Below are 23,477 nucleotides of genomic sequence, written 5' to 3'. Positions count from 1 at the left end.
TTGACATGTGTTTTTACTCGTACACTTGATGAATGTTCAGAGTGCAGGTCCTTACACTCCAGGTTTGGCAGGGTTTCAAGTGAAACACATTTTCTGCCTTGAAACGGATTCAATTTATTGCATAGCACTAACTATTGGTTTTCTGATTAAGATCTGTGTCAGCTGATAAGCGCACAAAACAACAAAGTCTTAACAATAGCTGATCCTATGTTATCTCAAGAACCTTCTCAGATTAAATTGCTTTGCAACAGTGCCAACTGACTTTACTATGTTTATATGTTTACATATAAAGACACAAAATGCAAGATTAGACAGACATACAACAATAAATCATAAAACTACAGATGAGATCATCCATAAATATATTTGTTTTTCCCAGGAAGGATTTACCAAATTACAGTATTGGTTAAGTAACCTTTAACATACTGTTGTCTATACTGTTAAACTAGATTTCTTTTCACAAAGCAGTAGATTGACACTGGAAACTACACCAATTCAAATTAAAATGAGACAACAGTTGAGATACATTCTAATGTTCCAGTTTATGCTTACAAATAAAGCAAGACCCAAAGCTTTTTAATTCAAAACATGTTAATATTGTTATACCCAAGTGTCATTATTAACTGCAGGTACACTGCAGTTACATAAAGCAATGAGATGCATATCTTCCGTTGCTAAATGGGCTTTGCAAACTTTTTTAATAAATTACCATATTTTATGAGACTTATAACATTAGAAATCCCCATGCTACCACAATTTTAAGGTTAACACCTTCGACATGTTTACTTTTCCAGACAGTTCATAAATTAGCCTGGATTAGCATTTCACAGAACGGCAGTAGGGCTTCATAACTTCTCTCCCCAAATTCAAAATGACAAAAGTGACCCTGGACCACAAAGCCATTCTAACGTAGCACGGATATATTTGTAGCAATAGCCAAAAACACATTGGATGGAACACATTGGACTTTTATTAGTCATTGCTAGGGCAATTTACTCAGTATTTTAGATTTGTTTTTGCACCCTCAGATTCCAGAATTTCAAATAGTTGTATCTGGGCCAAATATTGTCGTATCCTAACAAACCATACATCAATGGAAAGCTTATTTTATTATTTTTCAAAGAATTGACCCTTATGACTGATTTCATGGTCCAGGGTCACAAATGTGAAATACTGCTTAATGCATTATATTCTTAACTCAGAATTAAAAAGATGTTAAATGGATATTTCACCTCAAAATTACAATTCTGTCCTCATGTACTAATTCTCAAGTTGTTCTATAGTTGAATGAGTGTGAGCCAAGAAAAATTTTTTTTTTTGAAGAATGTTGATAACCAGGTTCGGCACCAGTCCACACAAACTATGGGGTGGGGGGCATTTGCATTCTTAGAGGGAGGCACAAGGACCAAAGTGGCTGGGCCAGGCCTCCTCATGGCACGCACACTGTTTGAAACCAAACAGTCAACGCTGGCTACTGGAGTTGACAGTAAAAAAAAAAAATACTATGGAAGTCAATGGCTACCATCAACTGGTTACCAACATTCTTCTGAATGTTTTCTTCAAACACCTTGAAGGTGTTTAAATCAAGACAGAACTTGAATTTTTGGATGATCTATGACTTTAAACCCTGGGTTAAGTATCGTGTGAAAAGCCTAGAAGCTAATATCGCTCACATTGGGAAAATTCTGTTTATTTAAATGTTTATTTAAGGGGAAACCACACAATATTGCACTGTGGGTGGGCATGCTTTGAATTCAAATGCTTTGGATGGTACACTGGTCAAATGTTAACCCCCTCTCTCCCTCTGTGCGTGTCTTTACTCCTTCTTCTCTGCTTCATCCTCTGGGATGTAGACACTGATGGTAAACTCTGCCGCCTCAGTGCCATACTTGTTCTTCACCAGCAGGGCGTATTTGCCCGAGTCGATGGTTGCAACAGCAGCGATGGTGATGCTGGCAAACTTGCCGTGCTCAAACTTCAGCGTGTAGTGATCGTCAGGCAGCAGCGGTTTATCATTCTTCACCCAGCTGACCTCGGGAACTGGATCACCCCAGACGTTGCCAGTGAGGTTGAGAGACTTAAATGGATGAAGAGGGATAAAATGTCAGATCACATTATCAATATACTCTTTACGAAATATGAGGCACATATACGCTCGATTGTATTACCTTGCCCTCCTGAATGGTGACTACATCGGGCAGGCCACCCACCACACGAGCACGATCTACAGATACACAAACCATTTAATAAGCTGCAGCTTCAAGAAGTTTTAATATGCGATGAACCAAATCAATATCTGTTCTCTCTAAAGAAATGAGTCTGAAATGTTTGTTCAGGCATTTTAATTTCATCTTCTGAACACAGAAAAATAATTCTGCAACTGAAACATTCAAATTGGATTTTTTTTACGCCATGACAATGCGAATATGTACACACTGTCAGAGCACAATAATAACAGCAAAGACAATCACTTACTTCTCTCTGCTATGGCTGCCGCCCTGAGGAAGGAAAGACAGATAAACACTCTGTTATTTAGGTCTTTAAATAGTGACTCCAAAGGTGATACATGCTTCTCAAACTTTTCAATATCAGGAAATGCTTCACTGCAAGCCTACTGTGACGTGCTCATGGGTGGTCTATTTTAGGATTATTCTGACAAGGAGGTCTTGACCAGAGAAAAGTGGAAAATTAACAACTCATTGTCACATTAATAAGATGTTTTTCATTAGTGTAAACTTACTTCAGCCTCTTGAATTCTTCAAATGCTTCCTCCCATACTATATAAATGGAATGATGGGGGATAAATAAATAAAAAAGAAAAATATAAAAGGTAATACCAGGTATTTATATGCAGTATTCGTTGGTTGGAACACCTGAGATCTTACCTTGTCCGGACAGGTCAAGAACTCTCTTGAAGCTGCCTTTGCCATCGAAGATATCGATGGCATATTTGCCCTTATCTTTCTCAGTGGGCTCGTTAATTTTGAGCCACAGCTGTTCTCCGGTGACTCCACACTGCACTCTGTCTGAATGGGAGACCTTTGATTCTCTGGAACCAGTTAGAAACAAAGGGGCAACACACAAGGTCATTGGCCATGATGATACAGTACAGTGAGCTTTGGATTGGATTAGTTTTGGGAGGAAATTCAGTTTGAAACTGTTTCAATGTGGCTAATGTGACACTGAAGTCACATTAAAACAGCCCAAACACACTGATAGATAGAGAAGGGCACCAGGATGCCTACTTGTGAAGCCAGCCAACACGGAGATCTTCAATATAGTGCACAACGAATGAGTAGAGAATGATTCCGTGTTCTGTGCTCATAACCTTGAGCTCGGTTGAAGAATTGGCTACAAGAACAGAGAAAGAACTGCATGAAAATCACATGACAGATTTGTGTGCATGAGAGCACATTCCTAATGGAGCATCATATTACTGTACATTCAATAACACTGAGTGGCGAAGGACTGACAGTATGACACTCACCAATAACTCTAAATACTTCATTCATCACTGCTTGATAACCTGAAAAAATAGATTATAAATCACATTCAAATAGCTTATGGATCGGAAAAAGTCAAAACAATTAAATATGCATTTACTGATAGGGGAGTTGTTTTTAAATCAGAATTTAAATGACATAAAAATTCCAAGAATAAAAGTGATTTTTCAACATGAAGCCTACATTTCATATTAAATATGTATGTGTGTGTTACAAATGTCTATAATTCAATATTAAATATAAGATAATAAGTCTTATAAATAAGTTCTTTAAATAAGACTCCATATAGAGCAAAACAAGCAAAACACTTAAAGGTTTCTGTGCTGGACTAATGCAATTCTGTTGCATGCCTTTGCTGAATTTCTTTGAATTGCAAATCAGTCAATTCCACAAGCTGTCATTCCAATTCAAATTCCAATTCAACATCATGTGAGATGCAAATTCCATCTCAAATGAAAATATGCCTATCCTGAAATTCAGAATTTTGATCAGGCCCCTTGACAATGTGGCTCCTACCTGCATCTGTCAGGTTCAGCAAAGTTTTGTCCTTTCCTCTTTCATCTTTCAGTTTAACCTCATATACTCCTGCATCTTTCTTTGAAATCTGTTGGGCAATTGTGGGAACAGTGAGGCATTGACACTGGACACTAGTTTTATCAATACGAATCAGAAGTTAAAACATTTTTTTGAACAACATTTAAATAAACGAAACAGGAAAGACCGAAAAGCCAAGCTTTTCTCCTGCGGAGGATGCTGCAGGCCAACAGACTAAGAGAGGAAAAGACAGCACCATCACAAAAAACAACATTTCGACACTGATGGCAACTTATAAATCAAAGCTCCAGACTTTTGGCTTGCTTGGATTTTCTTCGGTTGCGGGTTTCTGTTTCTGTTGTGCCTTTTCGCTCTTAATAACAAGCTGTGAATCAAACAAACATTGCAGTTAATGCCAGCGCCCCCTACTGGAGTGGCAAGAGAGTTTGCCCCTTTTCTGCAGCATGCGTTAAATCCACCTCTCTCTCAGTCCAACTGGACTGGCACCTTATTGGTAGTAGAATTCAGACAAACTTAGATGGCTTTCAATATTTATAACCCATTAATATTACAAAATGGAGGTCAGATTGCACATAATATGATAGTTTGCATTACTTCATAAAGCTGCCATCCAAATCTGACTGAATTCTAGAAATGGGTTGCTTTAAAAACAAAGGTTCACACAGAGAAGAACCATAATTATATTTATGATATATGGACATAAATGTTGATAAATGTAATAAATAATTGAATAGGTTTTGCATCCTGTCCGTTCAAATTACAGGTCATGATAAAATTGATAAAATCCAACACAGGTGCATATGCAACTACACATTCCTTCAAGGGCTGTTTTACTTATTTTTAATGTATAATGCTGTATTCTTCATTATATTAAACTATTGCCAACATTTTTTAAATGTTGCACTACAAAAAAGTAGCCTAAAACAAGCTTAAGCCTAGGTAGCTTTTTTTCCCAACGCAGGTGATGTTTGGAGGAAGAACGAGTTATTAAATGTGGAAAAAAGATTACGCAGATCATTTTTCATTGAAATATATGGATGAATCATTCACAATAAGACCAGAAGAATGTATTAAGAAAGTACATTTTCATTTCATGCTGATTTTAAATATGGTTACTTTTCAGGGAGGCTTTTGAGATATAATAATAAAAAATAAATAATAAATAACATCTCCTTAAATACTAAAAGAAACATATTCTTCAGTACTACGCAAATATCTCATCATTTATGGGTCCGTGTGTCAGAGAGGAGAGTGGCTTTTTGCATAGCAAAGCCTGTAGCATATGTAAAATACTGCATTCAGCAAAAATGCATTCATTATAATAATCATACAGATGATGGAATCCCAGCTCGAACACAGCCTTATCACTGCCCAACCAAGTCTGACCTTGCCAATGTCAAAGATCAACACTTCATCAGATTTTTTGATCTTCTTAGCATCCTCATCATCCTCTTCAATCTCAATTCCATCCTTAAACCAGGCAATCTCAGTGGCAGGTTTGATGTTTCCAACCTAATGCAGAAAGAAAGATGGAAAAAGGGATTTTAGCAAGTATCTTTTCAACCAGAGGCATTGACAGATGGTTTCATGTTCCCATCTTTGATTCCTAGAGCCTTACTTTGCATTTCAGATGCACATCACATTCTGGAGTGACCTCGAAACTGAGATACTCCACAAAGTGAGGACCTGTGTGTGGGAGAATATTTTTAGACAATCAGCAACTAAAGTGTGATTTAGCACAAACAATACAGTGTAAAGACAGCGTACCTTGCCTTCTGACCCACTCTGCTCTCTCAAACTCAGATTTCTTTTGAAGCTCAGCAAACTCTGCAAAACAACATTATTAAAAATAGAAGGAAGTGATTAAAAAGCGTGCTGAATACAGCTTATTTTAAGTTTTGAATCCTGTTTAGCGTCCATTCATAAGCATTCCCCAGAGCTAGATCACAAAACACATTTCTTGTCACCCCACATGTCTAGTTCATTTGGATTTGGAGTTATAAACGGTACTCTTCTGCCCTCTAAAGGACATACTGATATAAAACTCTGTTATGCTGCTGTACTAGTGGGATGCACTAATAATATATGGTGGGCTCCAAATCTTGGATTTAAAATCTAATTTAAAATTAATTTAATAGCAAACAAAAGTTATGATGTAAAAGAAATGAGATATACGTTGAAACTCTGTTTCTATGTCACTAATAATTTACACAAATTCTTATGCTTTTAATAGTAATAGTAATAATAATAATTTACTCAAAATGATCTGACTGAAAAATGACAGATTGACAGAAAAATAATGTTTTTCTTTTATTTAAAAAAAAAAATTAGAAGCATTTTAACAAATGTTTTCATACTTATGGACACCTCTTTTCTATATATATATATATATATATATATATATACACTTACACTCACACACACGCACAGTGTGTATCATTAAGCTGTAGGAATACTAAAGGGACAAAAAAAATAAATTAAGATATGAGCTCACCTTCTCCAATAAGCACTAAGCTGGTACGACCAGTTGCTTTGCCATCAACAAGGTTGAATGTGAAGGTTCCTTCATCAGTAACCTCCAGTAAGTCCATGAACATCTCAATAATGCCGGTGGTTTTGTTAAAGTTCATCGTGTACTTCTGAGTTTGACCAAAAAAATAATAATAATGTATGCTGTCCAAGTTTACATGATAATTAATGTAAGTTTGTGAAGTCCACTGGAGCTAAAATGTTCTGATATGACTTACCTTTCCTTCATGGATGATATTGTCATTGAACACATACTCCACTTGGCAGTTAGAAGTGAACTTGCCAACTTCGGCCCAGAGACGCACACGGCCCTTCTCCTGCAGCTCAATGGCCATTTCACTTTTGAAGGGAATTACTGCAGAAAATTGCTCACAATTAACATATAACAACCTACTGACTGGTAAATGCATATTAAAGTTTGCACATTTACTATACTATATAAAAGTCTAGATAAACCACTTACTGGGGAACTGGTGGTCATGGCTGATGTCCAACAAGCGCTTAAGTCCTACAAAATGTAAACAACATTGCATGTAATCAACTAAGCTTTCGAGATGTAAACTATTATTGACATGATTTATTGGTTTTGTGGAATCATTTGTTTGTTGTTTATGGAAAAGGAATCGGCAGCTGCTTGCTCTCAGTTTGACATTAAGAAGAAGTGATCTTCATGTTTTCCTTTCTTAAGCATGAGCGTCACTCAAAGAAAGGTAATGGGATGGAATATCACCACAGATTAAAGGAAAGTGACTCACCTTCTTCAGTGAGCGTGTAGCTGGCAGAGACACCATCAGTGTTAGTCACAAAACAAGAGTAAGTGCCCAAGTCTTCCAACGATGGGTCATTAAAGATAGCTCTGGACCTAAATAAAGGGAAATTAATGGATCTGTCAACAGTTATACAAACAAATCACTTGCAGACCTAGGTATTTCTTTACATATAGGTTATTGGGTATTCAAACATAAAAACAGCCAATCTCAGCATAACATGAATGTTAGTGAAACTCTTCATAACTGTATTATTTCAGAAGTCAACTTACCTGCCCCCAGCAGTCTGAATGGTGAGACGAGAAGTGTCAGTGAAGGCCTCATAGTTTTTAGACCACACAAACTGAGAGTTCGCTTTAAGATCGGAGCACTCAAAGATCAGAGAGATCACACCATCGTCGTCCACATCCACCACAATCTCATTGGTTCCTGAGGAGAACCCAACAGGTGTAAGCAAATTAGAAGTGCAGGTGGAGAGTGACAGATGTTTTCCTCTACCACTCTCTATACATGTCCTAGAATAAAATCTCACCAGGGCGAGTCTCAGCCAAAATTGCATCCGTTGCCTTTGAGGGTCCACCAACACCTGCCAGATTCTTAGCATGGACGCGCAGCATGTAGGAAACACCCTCTTGGAGACCAGTTACCTTAATCAAACAAAGAAAATAATACGCTGAAATTTTGTTCATTCTCTCAACTAAATGACTCAACACAAACAAATAAAGAAACATTAAAAACATCATTAAAAACCGAAGCCAGTTCTAGGAAATTGGTTTGCAATTAAGCCATGGGAACAGTTCTGTCTCCGTTCTAAAAACAGAACTTGTACAGATACATACTGTGAAAAATAAATGGCTAAAACAAATTTATTACCTTCATGTAAGTATTTTTTGTGGATCTCTCTTGGACACATCTCCATTTGCCATTCTCTTCCTTATAGTCCACATAATATCCAGTCACAGCACTGCGGCCATTGAATGTGGGTGGTTCCCACAGAAGTACCATAGAGTCTTTACGCACCTCCTGGACACGGAGGCCATGAGGAGGGCCTGAATTTGTAAAAAAAAAAAAAAAAGAAAAAAAAAAGTAAAAATGCACACAGAGAAATACCTGTGATGCATCACCGTAGGTAAAAATGGACAAAAAAAACTGTGATTATTGATAACTAAATTGAATCCAAGTCCCTTGAGTAGCAAATCAGCACCTTAAATAGTCAATAGGCAGTATAGCCTCTTTCAATCTTAAGAATTTAAAAAGATTTTATTTATTTTTTAAATAAGAAAAAACAAGTAATAATAAAGACATAAGCACAAATAAAGAAATAAATGAATGTGATTAATTAATAAACATATTTTTTCAAGATAAAGTATATATATATATATATATATATATATATATATATATATATATATATATATATATATATATATATATATATATATATATATACACACATTATTCCTTGTTTGTTTCTTAATCCTAATTTATTAAATAATGAACAGCTGGAAAAGTATTCGGGCTTTCAATTCTGCTGTGGATTAAAAGTGGTCTTATAGTCAAAAAAAGTTAGCAGCCACTGTTATAGAGTAAACAAATTCAAAAAGGCAATTTACACTCATGTAGCTCATATATCATATTGAGCATTATGATTTCTTCTCCTTGATCATTTTCCTGAGTGGTCTTTCTACTCCCCATTATAATATCTCATATACACGGATTTAAACAAGGATGTAAGTCTCTAAAAATCTCGTTGCCTGACATAAATGCTGACTGGTTTACCTGGAACAGCCACAGTCCATTCCTTGCACTCCAAGGGGACAGTGGGTATGGAGGATTCACTGATACCAGCCCGATTGACTGCACGGACCTGGAACTGGTAGAATACATTTTCCTTCAGGTCTGTCACCTAAGTCAATGAGACAGGAATAGGGACAATAGTTATTCAGATCAGTTTTCAGCACCATGAGCATTGTGAATGTGATCAGAATTCTTAACTTTATGAAAGCTTTTCATTTTGTTAAACTAAATAAATCCACAAATTGTCATATATCCAGCACTGTGATATTATGACCTACTTTATAAGATGTGCCAGTGACTGCCTGGAGGTTAATTTCATGCCACTTGCTTGTGATTCCATCTTTCACTGTTCTGTAGTCCAGGTAGTAACCTCTGATGTCTGCTCCACCAGTCTTAGCAGGAGCTTGCCAGCCCAGCACCATGTAGTCACGGAGCCTCTCCTGCAGGGTCACACCGGTGGGAGGGCTTGGGACGGCTGCAGAAAGACAAGACTTAGTTTAGCCCAACAAAACTTTCAAACATGGGCTGTTTTACATGTTACCCAAACGGTATGGTAAACGGTGAAGGAGCACAAGATCTGTTGTGTATCTTCATAGTGGGACATCAGCATATCAAAGTGTGATGACCTGAAATTTAGATGTTATGTGTTTGTAATAATAAATAATAATAATAACAACAACTTAATAATAATAAAATACAAATTTTAGAATATTTTCATGCTGTTCAGACTCTGCATACAAACAGTCAGTAAGCATGCAGCACTTGTTCTATAACAAATCCTGTTATATGATGTCTAGTTAAAATTTAACCACAGATATAGCAGAAAATAGAAATTGTATTTTGCATTATTAAAATGAAGACTATTAGAAAAGATGAAGATTTTGTTTTCTTGATTTTGTGACATTCAAGAAGATCCAAGATTTGTTTTTACAAATACGAAAATATTATTTGCTATTGAATATATGTAATTTTTTTTTGCTTTTTCATTATTGAAATACATATACATATAATAAATATACATATATAAAATAATGCTACATAATACACACACACACACACACACACACACACACACACACACACACACACACATAAACGTATTATATATATATATATATATTAGTGGTGGGCCGTTATCGGCGTTAACGTGCTGCGTTAACATGAAACTCTTATCGGCGAAAAAAAAATATCTATAATCTATTATAAAAGTTGGGAGCTGGGTCTATGCGAGCTATGATAATGTTCACCTTGATATTTTCGCGCGAATGTATACCTAGCCGAATCTGTAGGGGGCGAGAATGAGTCTTTTAACCTTTGTATATGCCTACTGTGAAATTACCACATCAAACGTGACGTGCTAACATGGATGCAGCTGTAGATGCCGCCGAATTTGCTTCAGGGAATTTTATATTTTTTTCCTAAAGAAGCTTCCCAATGGAAACCTCTACTAGAGGCACTCCTGTTTTTCACACATACTCCGCCTGCAGTGCGAATGCAGTCCGTGTGCAGTCCGTATGTGGTGCTGAAGCAGCCCAGACTCATACTCCTTGTGCTTTCACACAGGACACATTTGCAGTTCACTACTCGGTACGTAAATGATCGCTGCACTGCTGCAGATGAACCACTCCTGGAACACACTGACGGACCGCAACCGCGTGAAAACTGGAATCCGTTAACATGGGTACGTAAAAAAATAAGAAACGCATATGCACTGCAGACAGATTATGTGTGAAACACGCGTACGGTTGTTTGCACCTTGTGAAATGTGGAATTAGTTTACAGCTTTCTCAAGCAGTTTGTGTTGCATTTTGGAAACAGGAGATGAGCCCCTGGTCTAATACACCACCTGTCTTGAGAAACCCGTTCTCAAAGACTTAGCGTTAATTTTAGTAATTATTTTATTTAGGTAGCACACATATTCTGAATGCCTTTGGCAGAATTCAAATGAGCCATTTTAATCTAGATTAATTCCAAGATTACAGTGAGATTTACCTAGATTCAATTTTTTTATCTATGCCCACCACTAATATATATATTATATTATATATACATATATACACACACACACACACACACACTGTATATATATATATATTTATTTCTCGATCTATTATTTCTAGGTATGTGTTTGAATAATATGAAATTTGTAGCTGTATTCTATAAAACTACTGATAACATTTGTTCAAATTTCAAATAAAAATCCCTTTTGTCCTTTAGAGCAGAAAATTATAATTATGTAACATTGTGACCAAGATTCATCCACCTGTCAATGACGCATAATGAAACACAGTGATACACAGCAAAATGATGCTTTGTCACAGTCTGAACAGGTCTATACTCACTGTGCTCAGGATGAAGGATGACCTTTGCTCAGCTTGTTCTACCACCCTTCCGGCTCATGCATAGGTTTGCATTACACACCCTGCAGTTATTCAGCAAACACACACACAGCACAGACACACCTGCGTGACAACACAGAGGCACACTGTCTGATTTTCAGTCAACGTGCTTGTAGCTGTCTGGAATAGTTAACGAGATACCCCTATTGTCTCTTTCACATGGCTGCTTTGTTAATCTTAGTACCTGGATGTTTGTGTCACGCAGGATAAACTCAGGTAATGACTGTGTGTTTCTAAGGGAATTAAAAGAGTTCTGATAGCAGGGCAGGGCATGCAGAGGCAGGACTCGCTTTAAAAATATGTTCATGCAGCATGCAGGCTTTTTCAGGTATTTTTAGTTTGGTGGTATGCAGAGTTTATATAGCACATCCATTATATACAGTATAATGGTGACTATTCAAATGGCACTGAAAGCTACGTGAGATGGTAATGAACATATAGAGGAATACGGAGGAAGGTTTTGTACTAGTCAAGGACAGTATGGTTCTAAGTGCTGGCATACATTAGGGAAAGAATGAATCAAAGATATGAAATGCTTTTTTTTAATGGTTTCGTTACCTAAGCTACAATAGACAACATAATCTACACACTGGATCCCTTTCACACCTGGTTCAAATTAAAGGGAAAGTTGACCAAAAAAACAACAACACTTCTCTCATCATTTGCTCACCCTCAAGTTGTACCAAACCTGTATGAGTTTCTGTCTTCTGCGGAACACAAACGTTACTTTGAAGAATGTTGGCAACCCAACAGTTCAAATGAAATGGATAAAAGTACTATGGAAGTCAATGGCTACAGTCAATTGTTTTTTCACCAACATTCTTCAAAATATCTTCTTTTTAAACTAGTACAGGTTTGGAACAAGTAGACAGTGAGTAAATGTTGACAGAATTTTCATTTTTGGGTGAACTACCCTTTTCATTTGAACAAAAGCGACAGTTCAGAAAAATATTTCATTGTGCCTCTCAGATAAAAAAAGAGAATATAATGACTACCGTATTTTTCGGACTATAAGTCGCACCTGAGTATAAGTCATATAAAAAAACATATAAGTCGCATTCATTAAGAACCAAGAACAAAGAGAAAACATTACCGTCTACAGCCGCCAGAGGGCGCTCTATGCTGTCAGAGATGCTAGAGCTGTAGACGGTTATGTTTCCTCTTGGTTCATTTCTCTCGGTTCATGTCAAACTAATTTTGATAAATAAGTCGCACCTGACTATAAGTCGCAGGACCAGGCAAACTATGAAAAAAAGTGCGACTTATAGTCCGGAAAATACGGGTAATTTAACTTTTTTTATGCATGTAAATTAAAGGCCACGCTACTTGTTTGTTATACCTCTTCAGTCTCTATATGTGTTCCTTGGCATGAAAAGTTTCAAAACTTCTGCTGTAGTCAATACTCACCAATGCTTGCTTGTACAATGCAGGCCTCAGATTCGGCGCTGCTTCCACTGTATCCTGCAGCGTTCACAGCCTTCACCCTAAACACGCATTTGTCCATAGTGTTCAGCCCATGGCACACAAACCTGCACACCAGAACACAAGTTATGCTTGCTATAAATATCTATAGAAACTGCTTTTTTGTAATTCATTAGAAAAATATCTGTAGTTTTAATAACAATGCACATTTATAGCAGTTTTCTGTCTCGGGTCACCTGATTGACATACCTAGTGCCTTTGACTGGCTTGTTGTTGCAGGGAACCCAAACACCACTGCCACTGACGCTGACCTCGATGTAATAGCCCACCAGATTCTTAACCTCCTTAGATGCCCCCCAGCACACAACTACAGACGTTTCAGTGTTTCTGATGGGAATAACAGGCCCTGGGACAGAGGGCAGGTCTAAAAACAAAAACATATAAAAGATAAAAGAGAAAGAATGGGGTTCATAGATTTCCAGTCAAGCCATACTCACATTTACAAGATCATGCCTATCATGAAAACCCTTTTTGTAATTATGAAACAAAACCGTTCTCTAGACATACACTAGCACTCAAAAGTCTGGGGTCAGTAAGATTTACATTTTTTAAAGTTGCTCGATTTTTTACTTAGTCTTCAGTGTCACATGGTCCTTCAGAAATTCTTCTAATATGCTGATTTGGTGCTCAAATAACATTCATTATTATTATCAATGTTAAATACAGTTGTGCTCCTTCATATTTTTGTGGAAACGATGATACATTTTTTCAGGATACTTTGAATAGAAAGTTTGGGAGTAATAGAAAAATATTTTGTAATGTGATAAATGTCTCTACTGACACTTTTGATCAATTTAATGTGACCGTGCTGGAATGAAAGCATTAATAATATATTACTGACCCCGACTTTTGAAGGGTACTTTTCTGAACTGATACTGCCGGTCTCATCCCAAATTCATGCCACGTAGGATTAGAACCCCTTTGAGGCACTTGTCACAGCAGTCTTGAAACATTCGCTCTATCATGCAATTCAGAACACGTGTCACAAACTCGTTTTCTTTTTTGTGTCAAGTGCTAATACTCACCCAATCTGTCTCCCACAGTAGTCGCCCCAGTTTCTTCCGACGGCTCTCCAACTCCAGCAGAGTTGCAGCTACGGACACGGAAGCTGTAGGATTTGCCCTCAGCAAGGTCGAACAGGGCAAAGCGAGGGGACTTCACTGGCATCCCGGTGTTCACCCTCTGCCATGTATCTGTACCCACCAAGCACTGGGAAAACATTTGATAGTTCAAGGCTCATTTCAAGGTAAAAATTAAATACTTTATATTGCACATTCTGCCTCACCTTCTCCACATAATACATGACACCCTCATGTCCTCTCTGGATGGGTGGCTTCCAGCTCAGTACCACGTAACTCTTAGTCGCCTCAGTGACAGCCAGGTCAGTAGATGGACCAGGAACCACCCCCACTGGAAGAGACAGTGACCACCACACATTATTTCCCCGCTCTTTTTACATTTCCATTGTCTTTGCTGTCATTTGTCACTTAACTTCAAGTCAATCTTTAGTTAATGATTGAATAAAACTGTCAAATGCAAGAAAATCTATATATGAATATCCATTTTTATAACGTCCATTGTAATGCTGCAATGTCTAGATTTACTTAAGGAATTCAAAATAAAATTTTAAATGTAAAAAAAAAAAAAAAATGTATTCAAGGATTAAATTGGTCAAAAGTGCAGTCACGTAAAGATATTAAAAGTGTTACAAAAGATTTCCATTTAAAATGAATAATATTAATTGTTCTTTGAACAAATAATCCTGTTTTTAACAATTCTGAAGAAAATGAAGTTTCGACAGAAATATTAAACCTTAAAACTGTGATAACAACAAGAAATGTTTCTTAAACAGCACCAAATCAGCATATAATAATTATTGTATGACACTGAACACTGGATTAATGATGCTGAAAAACCAGCTGTCATCACAGGAATGAATTGCATTTTAAAATATATTCACAAATGGAAAACAGTTATTTAAAAAAAATATATTAATTATAATTAAAAAAATGTACTGTTTTACTGTATTAATGCAGCCTTGTAGAGCATAAGAGACTTCTTCTAAAAACGTAATTAATAAACAAAAATATCTTACAAATCCCAAACTTTTGAACAGCAGTGTAGACAAAATTATAAAAAGACTATTATCAAGTTAGTGTATTATTTTACCTGTGGGGTCTTCCTCAGTGAATTTGATCATTCCAGTCCATGGAGCCGAGGGACCAGCTGTGTAAAAAAAAAAAACACATACTTATTCTTAAAATACTAGAACTTGCCTGTTCTATTCTGTTCTATTCTATTTCTATAAAAAAAAAAAAAATCCTAGCTTTGTGTACTGTGCTAGACTAACTGAGACTTGTCATGGCACTTGTATACTGTTCTCTGTCTCGTTGATCTGATTGCTTCTATTGTTCTCATTTGTAAGTCGCTTTGTTTAAAAGCGTTTGCTAAATGATTAAAATCTGCAAAACTGATTGGCCTTGTTCTTCAGTTTGAATTCTTTGTTCTTTAGTCTTTACTCATATATCCTTCACCTCTAAGGCGGGCACGGTCCGATGGATCCATGGCAACTACAGGGTCAGATGCCCGGGACGGGCGGCTCACACCAGAGTTGTTGAGGGCTCGGACCCTAAAGGTGTAGGAGCGGCCCTCATTAAGCCCAGTGACAGGAAAACGGGCATACTTCACTGGAGTGTCATTACACTGGGTCCAATGATGAGTGCCCACCTCCAACCTGTACAGAAATATTTAAACGATGAGCACTGATGCGAGCTCTATGGTCTCATTGCTGATGGCATATGACTCACCTGTCAATGAAGTAGCCAATGATGGAACTGCTGCCCTCCACTGCTGGCTGCTTCCAGGTAACAACCACATAGTCTTTATTAGCATCATGACAACGCACATCAAGAGGAGCTACAGGAACCCCCTCCTCCTCCACATCAGCATCTGATACACACAAATCAGCTCGATTTGCGCCCTGCTGTCACATCTAATTATGGCAAAGTAAGATACACGACAACGTCTCCGCTCTGGGAACGCAGCTAGCTAATTTCAGCTCTCTTAACATAGAAAGTGTTTTAACGAACTCATCATGTAAGCCTCAAGGGTTTATAAGATGATGTCAAAAAGAAATACTTTCTAAAACCATTTATTTTGTACCATTCACGATTCCTACAACAAGCCAAAAATCTAATAAAATGAATCAAAGTTGATTTCAATAAACTTAGACTAAATCCAGAAGAACCGTGGCAACGTCTCCAAGATGTTTCAAGGAACCTCCATGCAAAGCTACAGTACTGTTAAAAGTTTCAGGTACTTGTGTATAAAAGCTGTAAAATTAGGATGCTGTCAAAAATAATGTCATAAATAGATTTTATTTATCAATGAACTTCTATTAATATCATCCTTTGCGTTTAAAGCAGTTTTCCCAGGTAGCTTTGCACTGTATAAATAAATAAAACTCTGAAATATTAACATCTTATTAAAATGTAGACAATGAAATTGTAGACTTTTGGGGTCAGTACAATTTGTACTGTTTGAAAAAAAAGTTGCTAAAAATTATGCTAATTTATTGCATTTATTTAATGAAAAATACAATAAAACAATAATATTATGAAATATTATTAAATACAATTATATATTACTTCCTTTTTTATATTCCTGTGATAGCAAAGCTGAATTTTCAGCACTCACTACTTCAGTCTTTTAGTGTCACATGGTCCTTCAGTAATCATTATAATAATGCTGATTTGATTTCATATTTTATCTTAATATTGTTTTTGTGGAAACCAGGATACTTTTTCCATATATAAAGCACAAAAACAGCAATTATTTGAAATAGAAATCTTTTAAATTGTCTTTAATGTCACTTTTGATCAATCTGATGCAACCCTGCTGAATAAATGTATTAATTTCTTTCAAAAAAAGTTCCTGACCCCAAACTTTTAAATGGTAGTGTAACTTGTACTTCACGCTTGCTGCCTTTAGTGCCGTCAACCAAAGATAGAAGCAGCATTCCCAGAGAGAAACCTAATACATGTGGTAACTCTTAAAGATACAGCACACACAGCTTGTGCAAGGACAATATGACATTTTCCTTCGAATTATAAGTACTCAGTAGAAGCATACAGACAGGTCTCACCTCTGACAAACACATAGGCAGAGTGGGTGTCGAAGCCTGACTTGGTGTTGACACGCAGAGTGTAGAGACCCTCATCTTCTTTGTTCAGATGCACAAGAGTTAAAGTGGCTCGCTCACCACTCCAGTGCATTTGCACCCACTTAGAAGGTGACAAGGCGACACCTGATAAAAAAAGGGATCATTATAGACTGTAAACTGTGCTTTAATTAATAGCTCCTGCATATAAAGAGCACATAGGAGGACAATGGTTAGGAGATGGTGACTTCTGCTTCAGTAAATGTGCAAGTAACATTTTAAAATGCACTTAGCATTCATACATACCATTTCTGTACCACACTATCTCTGGCTGGTAGCGCTTCACAGTGGGGTAGACAATGACTGTACAGCCCAAACTCATGGTTTCTCCCTCACGGCCAAAAGAAACGTCAAACTTGTCAATGATGGTAGTGTTGAAGGTCACGCCATATTCAGGGCTGAAACCATCTGAGCAAATATGAATAGAAACAGCATAAAGGTAAAATTATTTATATTATACACATTCAAATGATTATAAATGAGGTGTAGAGTCTAAAGACCAAAACATTTAATTTGTACTTAATATAAACGTTTATAAAGTTTATAGGAGTGCAGATTTTATCATAAAAGAGAATGATATGGTATAGAAAACTTACGGGGCCTTTCAGTCACTTCTTCACCTTCTTTGAATCCTTCAGAGTGAAAATGCAAAGTAATTATTTAGTGCACTTTGAGTGAAAAATGTATAATGAAACTACATAACTGCATGGTGCAATGCCAACAGAACCAACGGCTTCTCTTGAAATATTCTGGTTGACCTTGATGTATGTGATTGATACAGCAAACAACATTAAATAATAAAGACCCAGTCAAGACATAGCATTAGCCAGTGGAAAGATGCTCTAGAATAACACAGGGCAAACTGAAGTGCTGTAAGAGCCTTAAAATAGAACGTCAAGAGGACAGCAGCTGAAAACCAGAGCAGAGTGACTTACACTCAAGCATAAGCACAGGGTCTACATTCAGAGGAATACGAGAACAACTTGTGTTGTGCTGCAGATGACTTCATTAACTAAAAATATATAGTACTCAGGTTAATAAAATGTGTTCAATCCAATCTTCATGATTTGCTTTTTATTTCTGAAGGCCAGATCTGAGCCATCATCAATACACAGTTTGATTTTGAGCACATGTAAAACATTATTCAAAAATCCATTGAAATAAGTGAAGTACTCACTTTTAATAATGACAGGGGCAAACGCAGAACTTTCTCCCTTCACGTTAAGTGCAGAGATTCGGTACTCAGCAGTGTCGCTAAAACTACAACTGCAACCAGCAAGAATTATTTAAATATCATTTCAATATAATATAATATATAATTCTAAGAGAATCAAAAATAACAGTTATGCCATTAATGTTGATCTTTTTCATGCATCTGATATTACCATGAAATGAAATCATCCCATGCATTAAGTGCAATATAATAAAGAATGACTTGCGCAAAAATGATTAAACAAATAAAAATGTTCTTTACTTCTTGATTTCCAGAGAATGCATGTTGTATTGGCTTTCTGTGACGTATTTCTCAGGGTGAGACTTAGCATCAATCAAAACATTGTTTTTGTACCTGAAAAGTTAGGGAAACAGAATAGAGTTAATGGGTTTAATGGTAATTTCTATCCAGTTCTGCTGGAATTGGAGTGTTTCTGACCAGGCCACGCGGGGTTTGGGCCATCCAGCCACCGTGCAGTGCAGGGTCACACTCTTCCCCTCCCACACAGTCTGGCCTCGTGGTTTCACGACGAACTCCGGGGGGTGAGTCAAACTGTCCGGATTCATCTTCTTTTGGAATTCTTCTTTCTCATGCATCTTGTTTAAAAAAAAACAACATAAATTAGGACCCCAAGATAAAATAATCATACAAATACGGACACTGCTGGAATAGTTAGTCTGACTAACTTCTACAGTAAGCCTCAAGATACAGTTTTAGGATACAAAAAGTCTTTTAACAGTTAAAAAGACACAATGTTTTATATAAGCATCTTGTTAAACATTTTAGGTCAAACCTTCCTGCTCAGAGCCAGGCGTTCAGCAGACTCTCTCAAACTGGTCTCTCTGGACTTCTTCACAGTTCTCATCTTGAAGTCGGTCTCCCTGGAGAACAGGTTCCTCATGACGACATACCCCACACCCTCCTCCTTCACCTCCTCCTGAGTCTCCATCAGATCCTGGGTAGCCAAATGACTAATGGAAAAGATTAATTAAAGTAAATGAACAGCCTGACCCAATATTGACTAATACTGTTTGACATATGAGATCCATGTTACAAAAAACTTGCAAACCATGCAATCACCTGCTTCTGAAGACTGGCACAACGTATCCTATGACCTCTTCTTCTTTGTCCACAGCCAGGTACGAGCGCTTTTCTTTCTTAGAGAGAGTGCTCAGTTTCTTCTCCTTCTTTGAGATCTTGTGTCTAAACGACAGTGAACATCGACAACACCAACAAACACAAAGCTGGATTAGGCAAAATGCATCAAAGATTTTGTACATGACTGAAAATACTTTATTCCATCATAAAATGTCAGTTGCATTTATTATTATTTTTTCCCCTAAATCCTCCTAATGCTAATGGAACAAAAGGTTCTAGATTTCAGTGGGGTTAATGGAATAGGATGTAACGGAGTCACTTGAAAGTCAGTCTTAGTGTGTTAGTGGAAAGTAATATTAGCAGAGGCATCCACTATATTAAGCATTTATTAAAAAAAATAAATGAAAAAGCCTCAAATAAGCAGCACTTTAGAAAAAGCAATTAAATCAATATCCACTACTCCAGGATATTATTACTGTGAGCGCGCACATCATCCTTGTTACAATGTTCCTCATTAGCACACCAAAAAATATTCAACTAATAGTATTACATATTTTTTTTCTTTTAATGCACATTTAGCTAATTGCGATCAAGAAAGATCATGACCAGCTGGAAACAAACATTACTTGAAATGCCAGAGATAAACCATTTAGTATGCATACGATCCTGACAGTCACTCACAACCGCCACCGGCATTATGGGCTTTGGAATGATTTATAGATAAAACATAGAGCTCTGTCTGCTGTTTGAGAGGCTGATCCTTTTATCTCTGACACTGTTACAAAATATTTTAGGATTACAGCAGCTTCCAAGCCATCTGTGGATTGTTTCATAAGAAATACAATAATACAAAGTGTAAATTTTGCAATTTGTTCTCTTGAACAACTACAGGCTATAACAGATTATAATAATTAATGCCAGAAATATTTAAATACTTTCAGAACCATTAAAAATTGCTGTCAGGAACCGATTTTACAACTATAAAAATTTAAATTCACCATTTAAGTGTTTGGTTTGCTATATTCAAAGCATACATGTGGCAATTTCTGCATAAATAACAACTATCTGAAACACTAATAAACTGTCATGACTGGCAAATAATTTGACTTTTTTTCTGATTCTTCTGAGAGCTCAAATACTGTTCTACTTTAAAGGGATAGTTCTACTTTAAAGGGACAGTCTAAAATTAAAAATCTGTCATTAATTCCTCACCCTCATGTTGTTCCAGACCCATAAGACCTTCATTCATCTTCAGAACACAAATTAAAACATTTCAGTGGGAATCCAAGAGCTTTCTTACATCGTTAAAGTAGTTAATATGTCATCATTGGTTCAAGCTGAATTTTATGAAGCTACGAGAATATGTTGTGTGTGCAAAGAAAAAAAAAAAAAAAGACTTTATTCAACAATTTTTTTATTTTCCATGTCCGCCTTGAACAGGCATGCATGTGGGGCTGCTGACACAGCCGGCATTCTAAAGTGTTCTGACTATTTTAACAATGCCCTTACTTTGTGGGCCTTGAAAGTTTAAGTTGAGTTGCTGTATAGATAGAGTTAAAAAGCTCCCGGATTTCATCAAAAATTAATTTGGTGTTCCAAAGAAGAACTAAGGTCTTCGTAACAACATGAAGGTGAATTATAATGATAGAATTTTCATTTTTGGGTGAACTAACCCTTTAAACACATAGCTTTAAAAAAAAATGGTTTCATCATTTTGCATTATCGTTAAAATCCTGTATAACTTACTTTCTTCTGTGGAACACAAAAGAAGACATTTTAAAGATGGTTGGGAACCAAACTCAAAATGTCTTCTTTTATGCCACAAAAAAAAGAAAAATCATACAGGCTTGTAACGAAACAAGGGTGAGTAAATGACGGAATTTTCCTTTTTGCATGAATTATCCCATTAAGCCACCTCAAGCAGCAAAGTTATATACAGTTCATGTACAGTTACAGCCCAGCTCAACTGCTGTGATTTCAAGTTTCAGTGACCATAAATAATCTCTAAGACCATTAATAACTTTGGCTCACTCCCACAGAGGCTCAAATTCTTCCAGCCACAGGGTCGTGGCATCATGGAATCCTCAACAGCACATATGTTCCTCTATAACAAAAGATTCTGAGCTATACATTTATAAATATAGTTCCAATGACTATGAGCATCAAGAAAGCACAACAGCCACAGCACACTCAGCTGGATTATAATTTTTTTTTTCAAGTATTTGTTTCCATGCATGTTCTCCATGAGGATTAAAAAAAAAAAAAGTGATAAGCTGTGAACCAAACCGACTAGCGAAGAGATAAAATCACATTATTACAAACTATTTATAGTGTAAACAAAATGAGCTGAGAGTGTAGGGAAAATCTATATATCTGCATGTAATTTCCAACACAAGAACGACAGATTTTTAGAGGTATTTTGCTGGTTTGTTTCAAAGCAAACAAACATCGTAAGGTTATAATGAAAGGGTTATGATGTAGGCAGTTCATATGATGCACACATTTTCAAGTAAGCAGCATGGAATGTGTTATAAAAGCACTGGTAGCTAAAAAGCAGTGCTTGTGAGGGAGTTGCTGTACAGGGGCCATTCTTCAGGGCAGCATGAGCACAGGGATAATGTCCCCTATGTCCTCTTACCCATGGCTGCTGCTGCTGCTGCTGCTCACATATGCAGCATAAGACTGGCGGTTAACAGATGATAGGGAGCCTTGGTGGTAGCTGCTCTCATAGCGTGTCTCAAGGTCCCGTTGCTGCTGTTCCTTTTGTAGTTTTAAGGATTTTGACATCCTGAGGTGCTTTTTAGATCGGCCCAAGGACCTTTTCGCTCTCTGCTTGCAGTCTCAAGTACAATTCCCAATGAATGTTAATTCAAATGCACAAAAAAAAAACAAACAAAAAAAAACACCTGACTCCAAACACAATTTTACTCATGAATCACTGTCAGACAAAAAAAGCCTTAGAGGGTATAGCAGCTTGTCACTGCATGGGGCAGTAACCTTAAAGGGAGATCTTTGTACCTTAGTGTAGTAATACCCTTAAGGTACTACTCTGCATCTTTAGTGGTAAAAAGGTATATTGATGTTCCTTTAAGGGTACTGTCCCAACCAAAAGATGTACACCTAAATAGCTACATACTTTGTATGAACAAGTTATTTTTTTTGAGATTGTTAAATCCACTATTATTTTTCAGAAACACTGTATGGGCCAACACACATAAGCTATCCAAGACATTTGTCTATGTCTCTTTGTTTACAGTTCCAAAAATAGCAGCAGACACATTCTTGTTCAAATTAAAATCGACTTAATATCAAAAAAGCAAAAATAAAAAAAGTCATACAAATACGTTCCTAGTATTTCAAGTATAATGTCAGACACCATACGATCATATGACCAACTATTTTTGTCTGTTGTGTTGATAACTAATTCATAAATTTAGATTAAGTTGTTACAGACGATTGGATGACTTTAACACATTAGCCTACTTCCTATATTTGGGCCAGGCCTATGGACAATTAGAAAACCAAATTCACTTACCAAGTCAAAGTTGCTTTTACAAAAAGAAGAAGGGGCAAACTCCAAAAAACGAGAAGCCAGTGAAAATCCAGGCACAGCGGCGGGTATGGGGCAGCCGACAGGACGGGACTTCACTGAACAAAAATAATGCTGCCACTCTGCAGATTGTAGCGTCAAGCCACGACCTTGTATGGCCACTAGGTCTGTTAAATATAGACCCTGACTAGGGGGCAGGGAGTTTTAACATGTTAACTCTGGGAACGCGCGTAATTCAATTTATAAACACAATTAGACCAGGAAAGCAAAGTAACATTTACCACAAGACTGCTTTTATAGGCCTCGCGTCGCAAGTAGTCATTAAATCTAGTAGAACATAAGTGATTGAGTATGATATAGTTTTT

At 36.8% G+C, this 23,477-nt stretch overlaps 1 protein-coding gene across 2 annotated transcripts; it reads right to left on the bottom strand.

Annotated features, from left to right (window-relative positions):
• Positions 1 to 345: 345 nt before the first annotated feature.
• myom1a (myomesin 1a (skelemin)) lies at positions 346 to 23,255 on the bottom strand. 2 transcript variants are annotated; one of them, XM_052549695.1, is made up of 38 exons: positions 23,098 to 23,255; positions 22,201 to 22,402; positions 19,545 to 19,667; positions 19,258 to 19,435; positions 18,903 to 19,060; positions 18,726 to 18,818; positions 18,429 to 18,517; positions 17,848 to 17,883; positions 17,498 to 17,659; positions 17,177 to 17,338; positions 15,840 to 15,981; positions 15,567 to 15,766; positions 15,202 to 15,258; positions 14,318 to 14,442; positions 14,058 to 14,241; positions 13,222 to 13,396; positions 12,958 to 13,079; positions 9,430 to 9,626; positions 9,134 to 9,260; positions 8,228 to 8,403; positions 7,887 to 8,001; positions 7,627 to 7,783; positions 7,343 to 7,449; positions 7,051 to 7,095; positions 6,806 to 6,942; positions 6,553 to 6,697; positions 5,826 to 5,885; positions 5,677 to 5,744; positions 5,445 to 5,570; positions 4,351 to 4,422; positions 4,020 to 4,107; positions 3,488 to 3,526; positions 3,246 to 3,351; positions 2,886 to 3,049; positions 2,741 to 2,777; positions 2,476 to 2,498; positions 2,169 to 2,224; positions 346 to 2,077 (listed from the first exon to the last, which is right to left on the bottom strand). In XM_052549695.1, the coding sequence occupies exons 2-38, from the start codon at positions 22,347 to 22,349 to the stop codon at positions 1,817 to 1,819; spliced, it is 4,461 nt and encodes a 1,486-aa protein (XP_052405655.1). In that variant the 5' UTR covers positions 22,350 to 22,402; positions 23,098 to 23,255; the 3' UTR covers positions 346 to 1,816. The 2 variants fall into 2 exon arrangements, with proteins under 2 accessions (XP_052405655.1, XP_052405656.1); XM_052549696.1 differs by lacking the exon at positions 4,351 to 4,422.
• Between the last annotated feature and the right edge of the window lie 222 nt (positions 23,256 to 23,477).

Source organism: Carassius gibelio, chromosome B2 (assembly GCF_023724105.1).
Source record: "Carassius gibelio isolate Cgi1373 ecotype wild population from Czech Republic chromosome B2, carGib1.2-hapl.c, whole genome shotgun sequence".
Lineage (NCBI taxonomy): Eukaryota > Metazoa > Chordata > Actinopteri > Cypriniformes > Cyprinidae > Carassius > Carassius gibelio.
The sequence above is the reverse complement of the archived record's forward strand: the minus strand, read 5'-3'. Positions and strand labels throughout refer to the sequence as shown.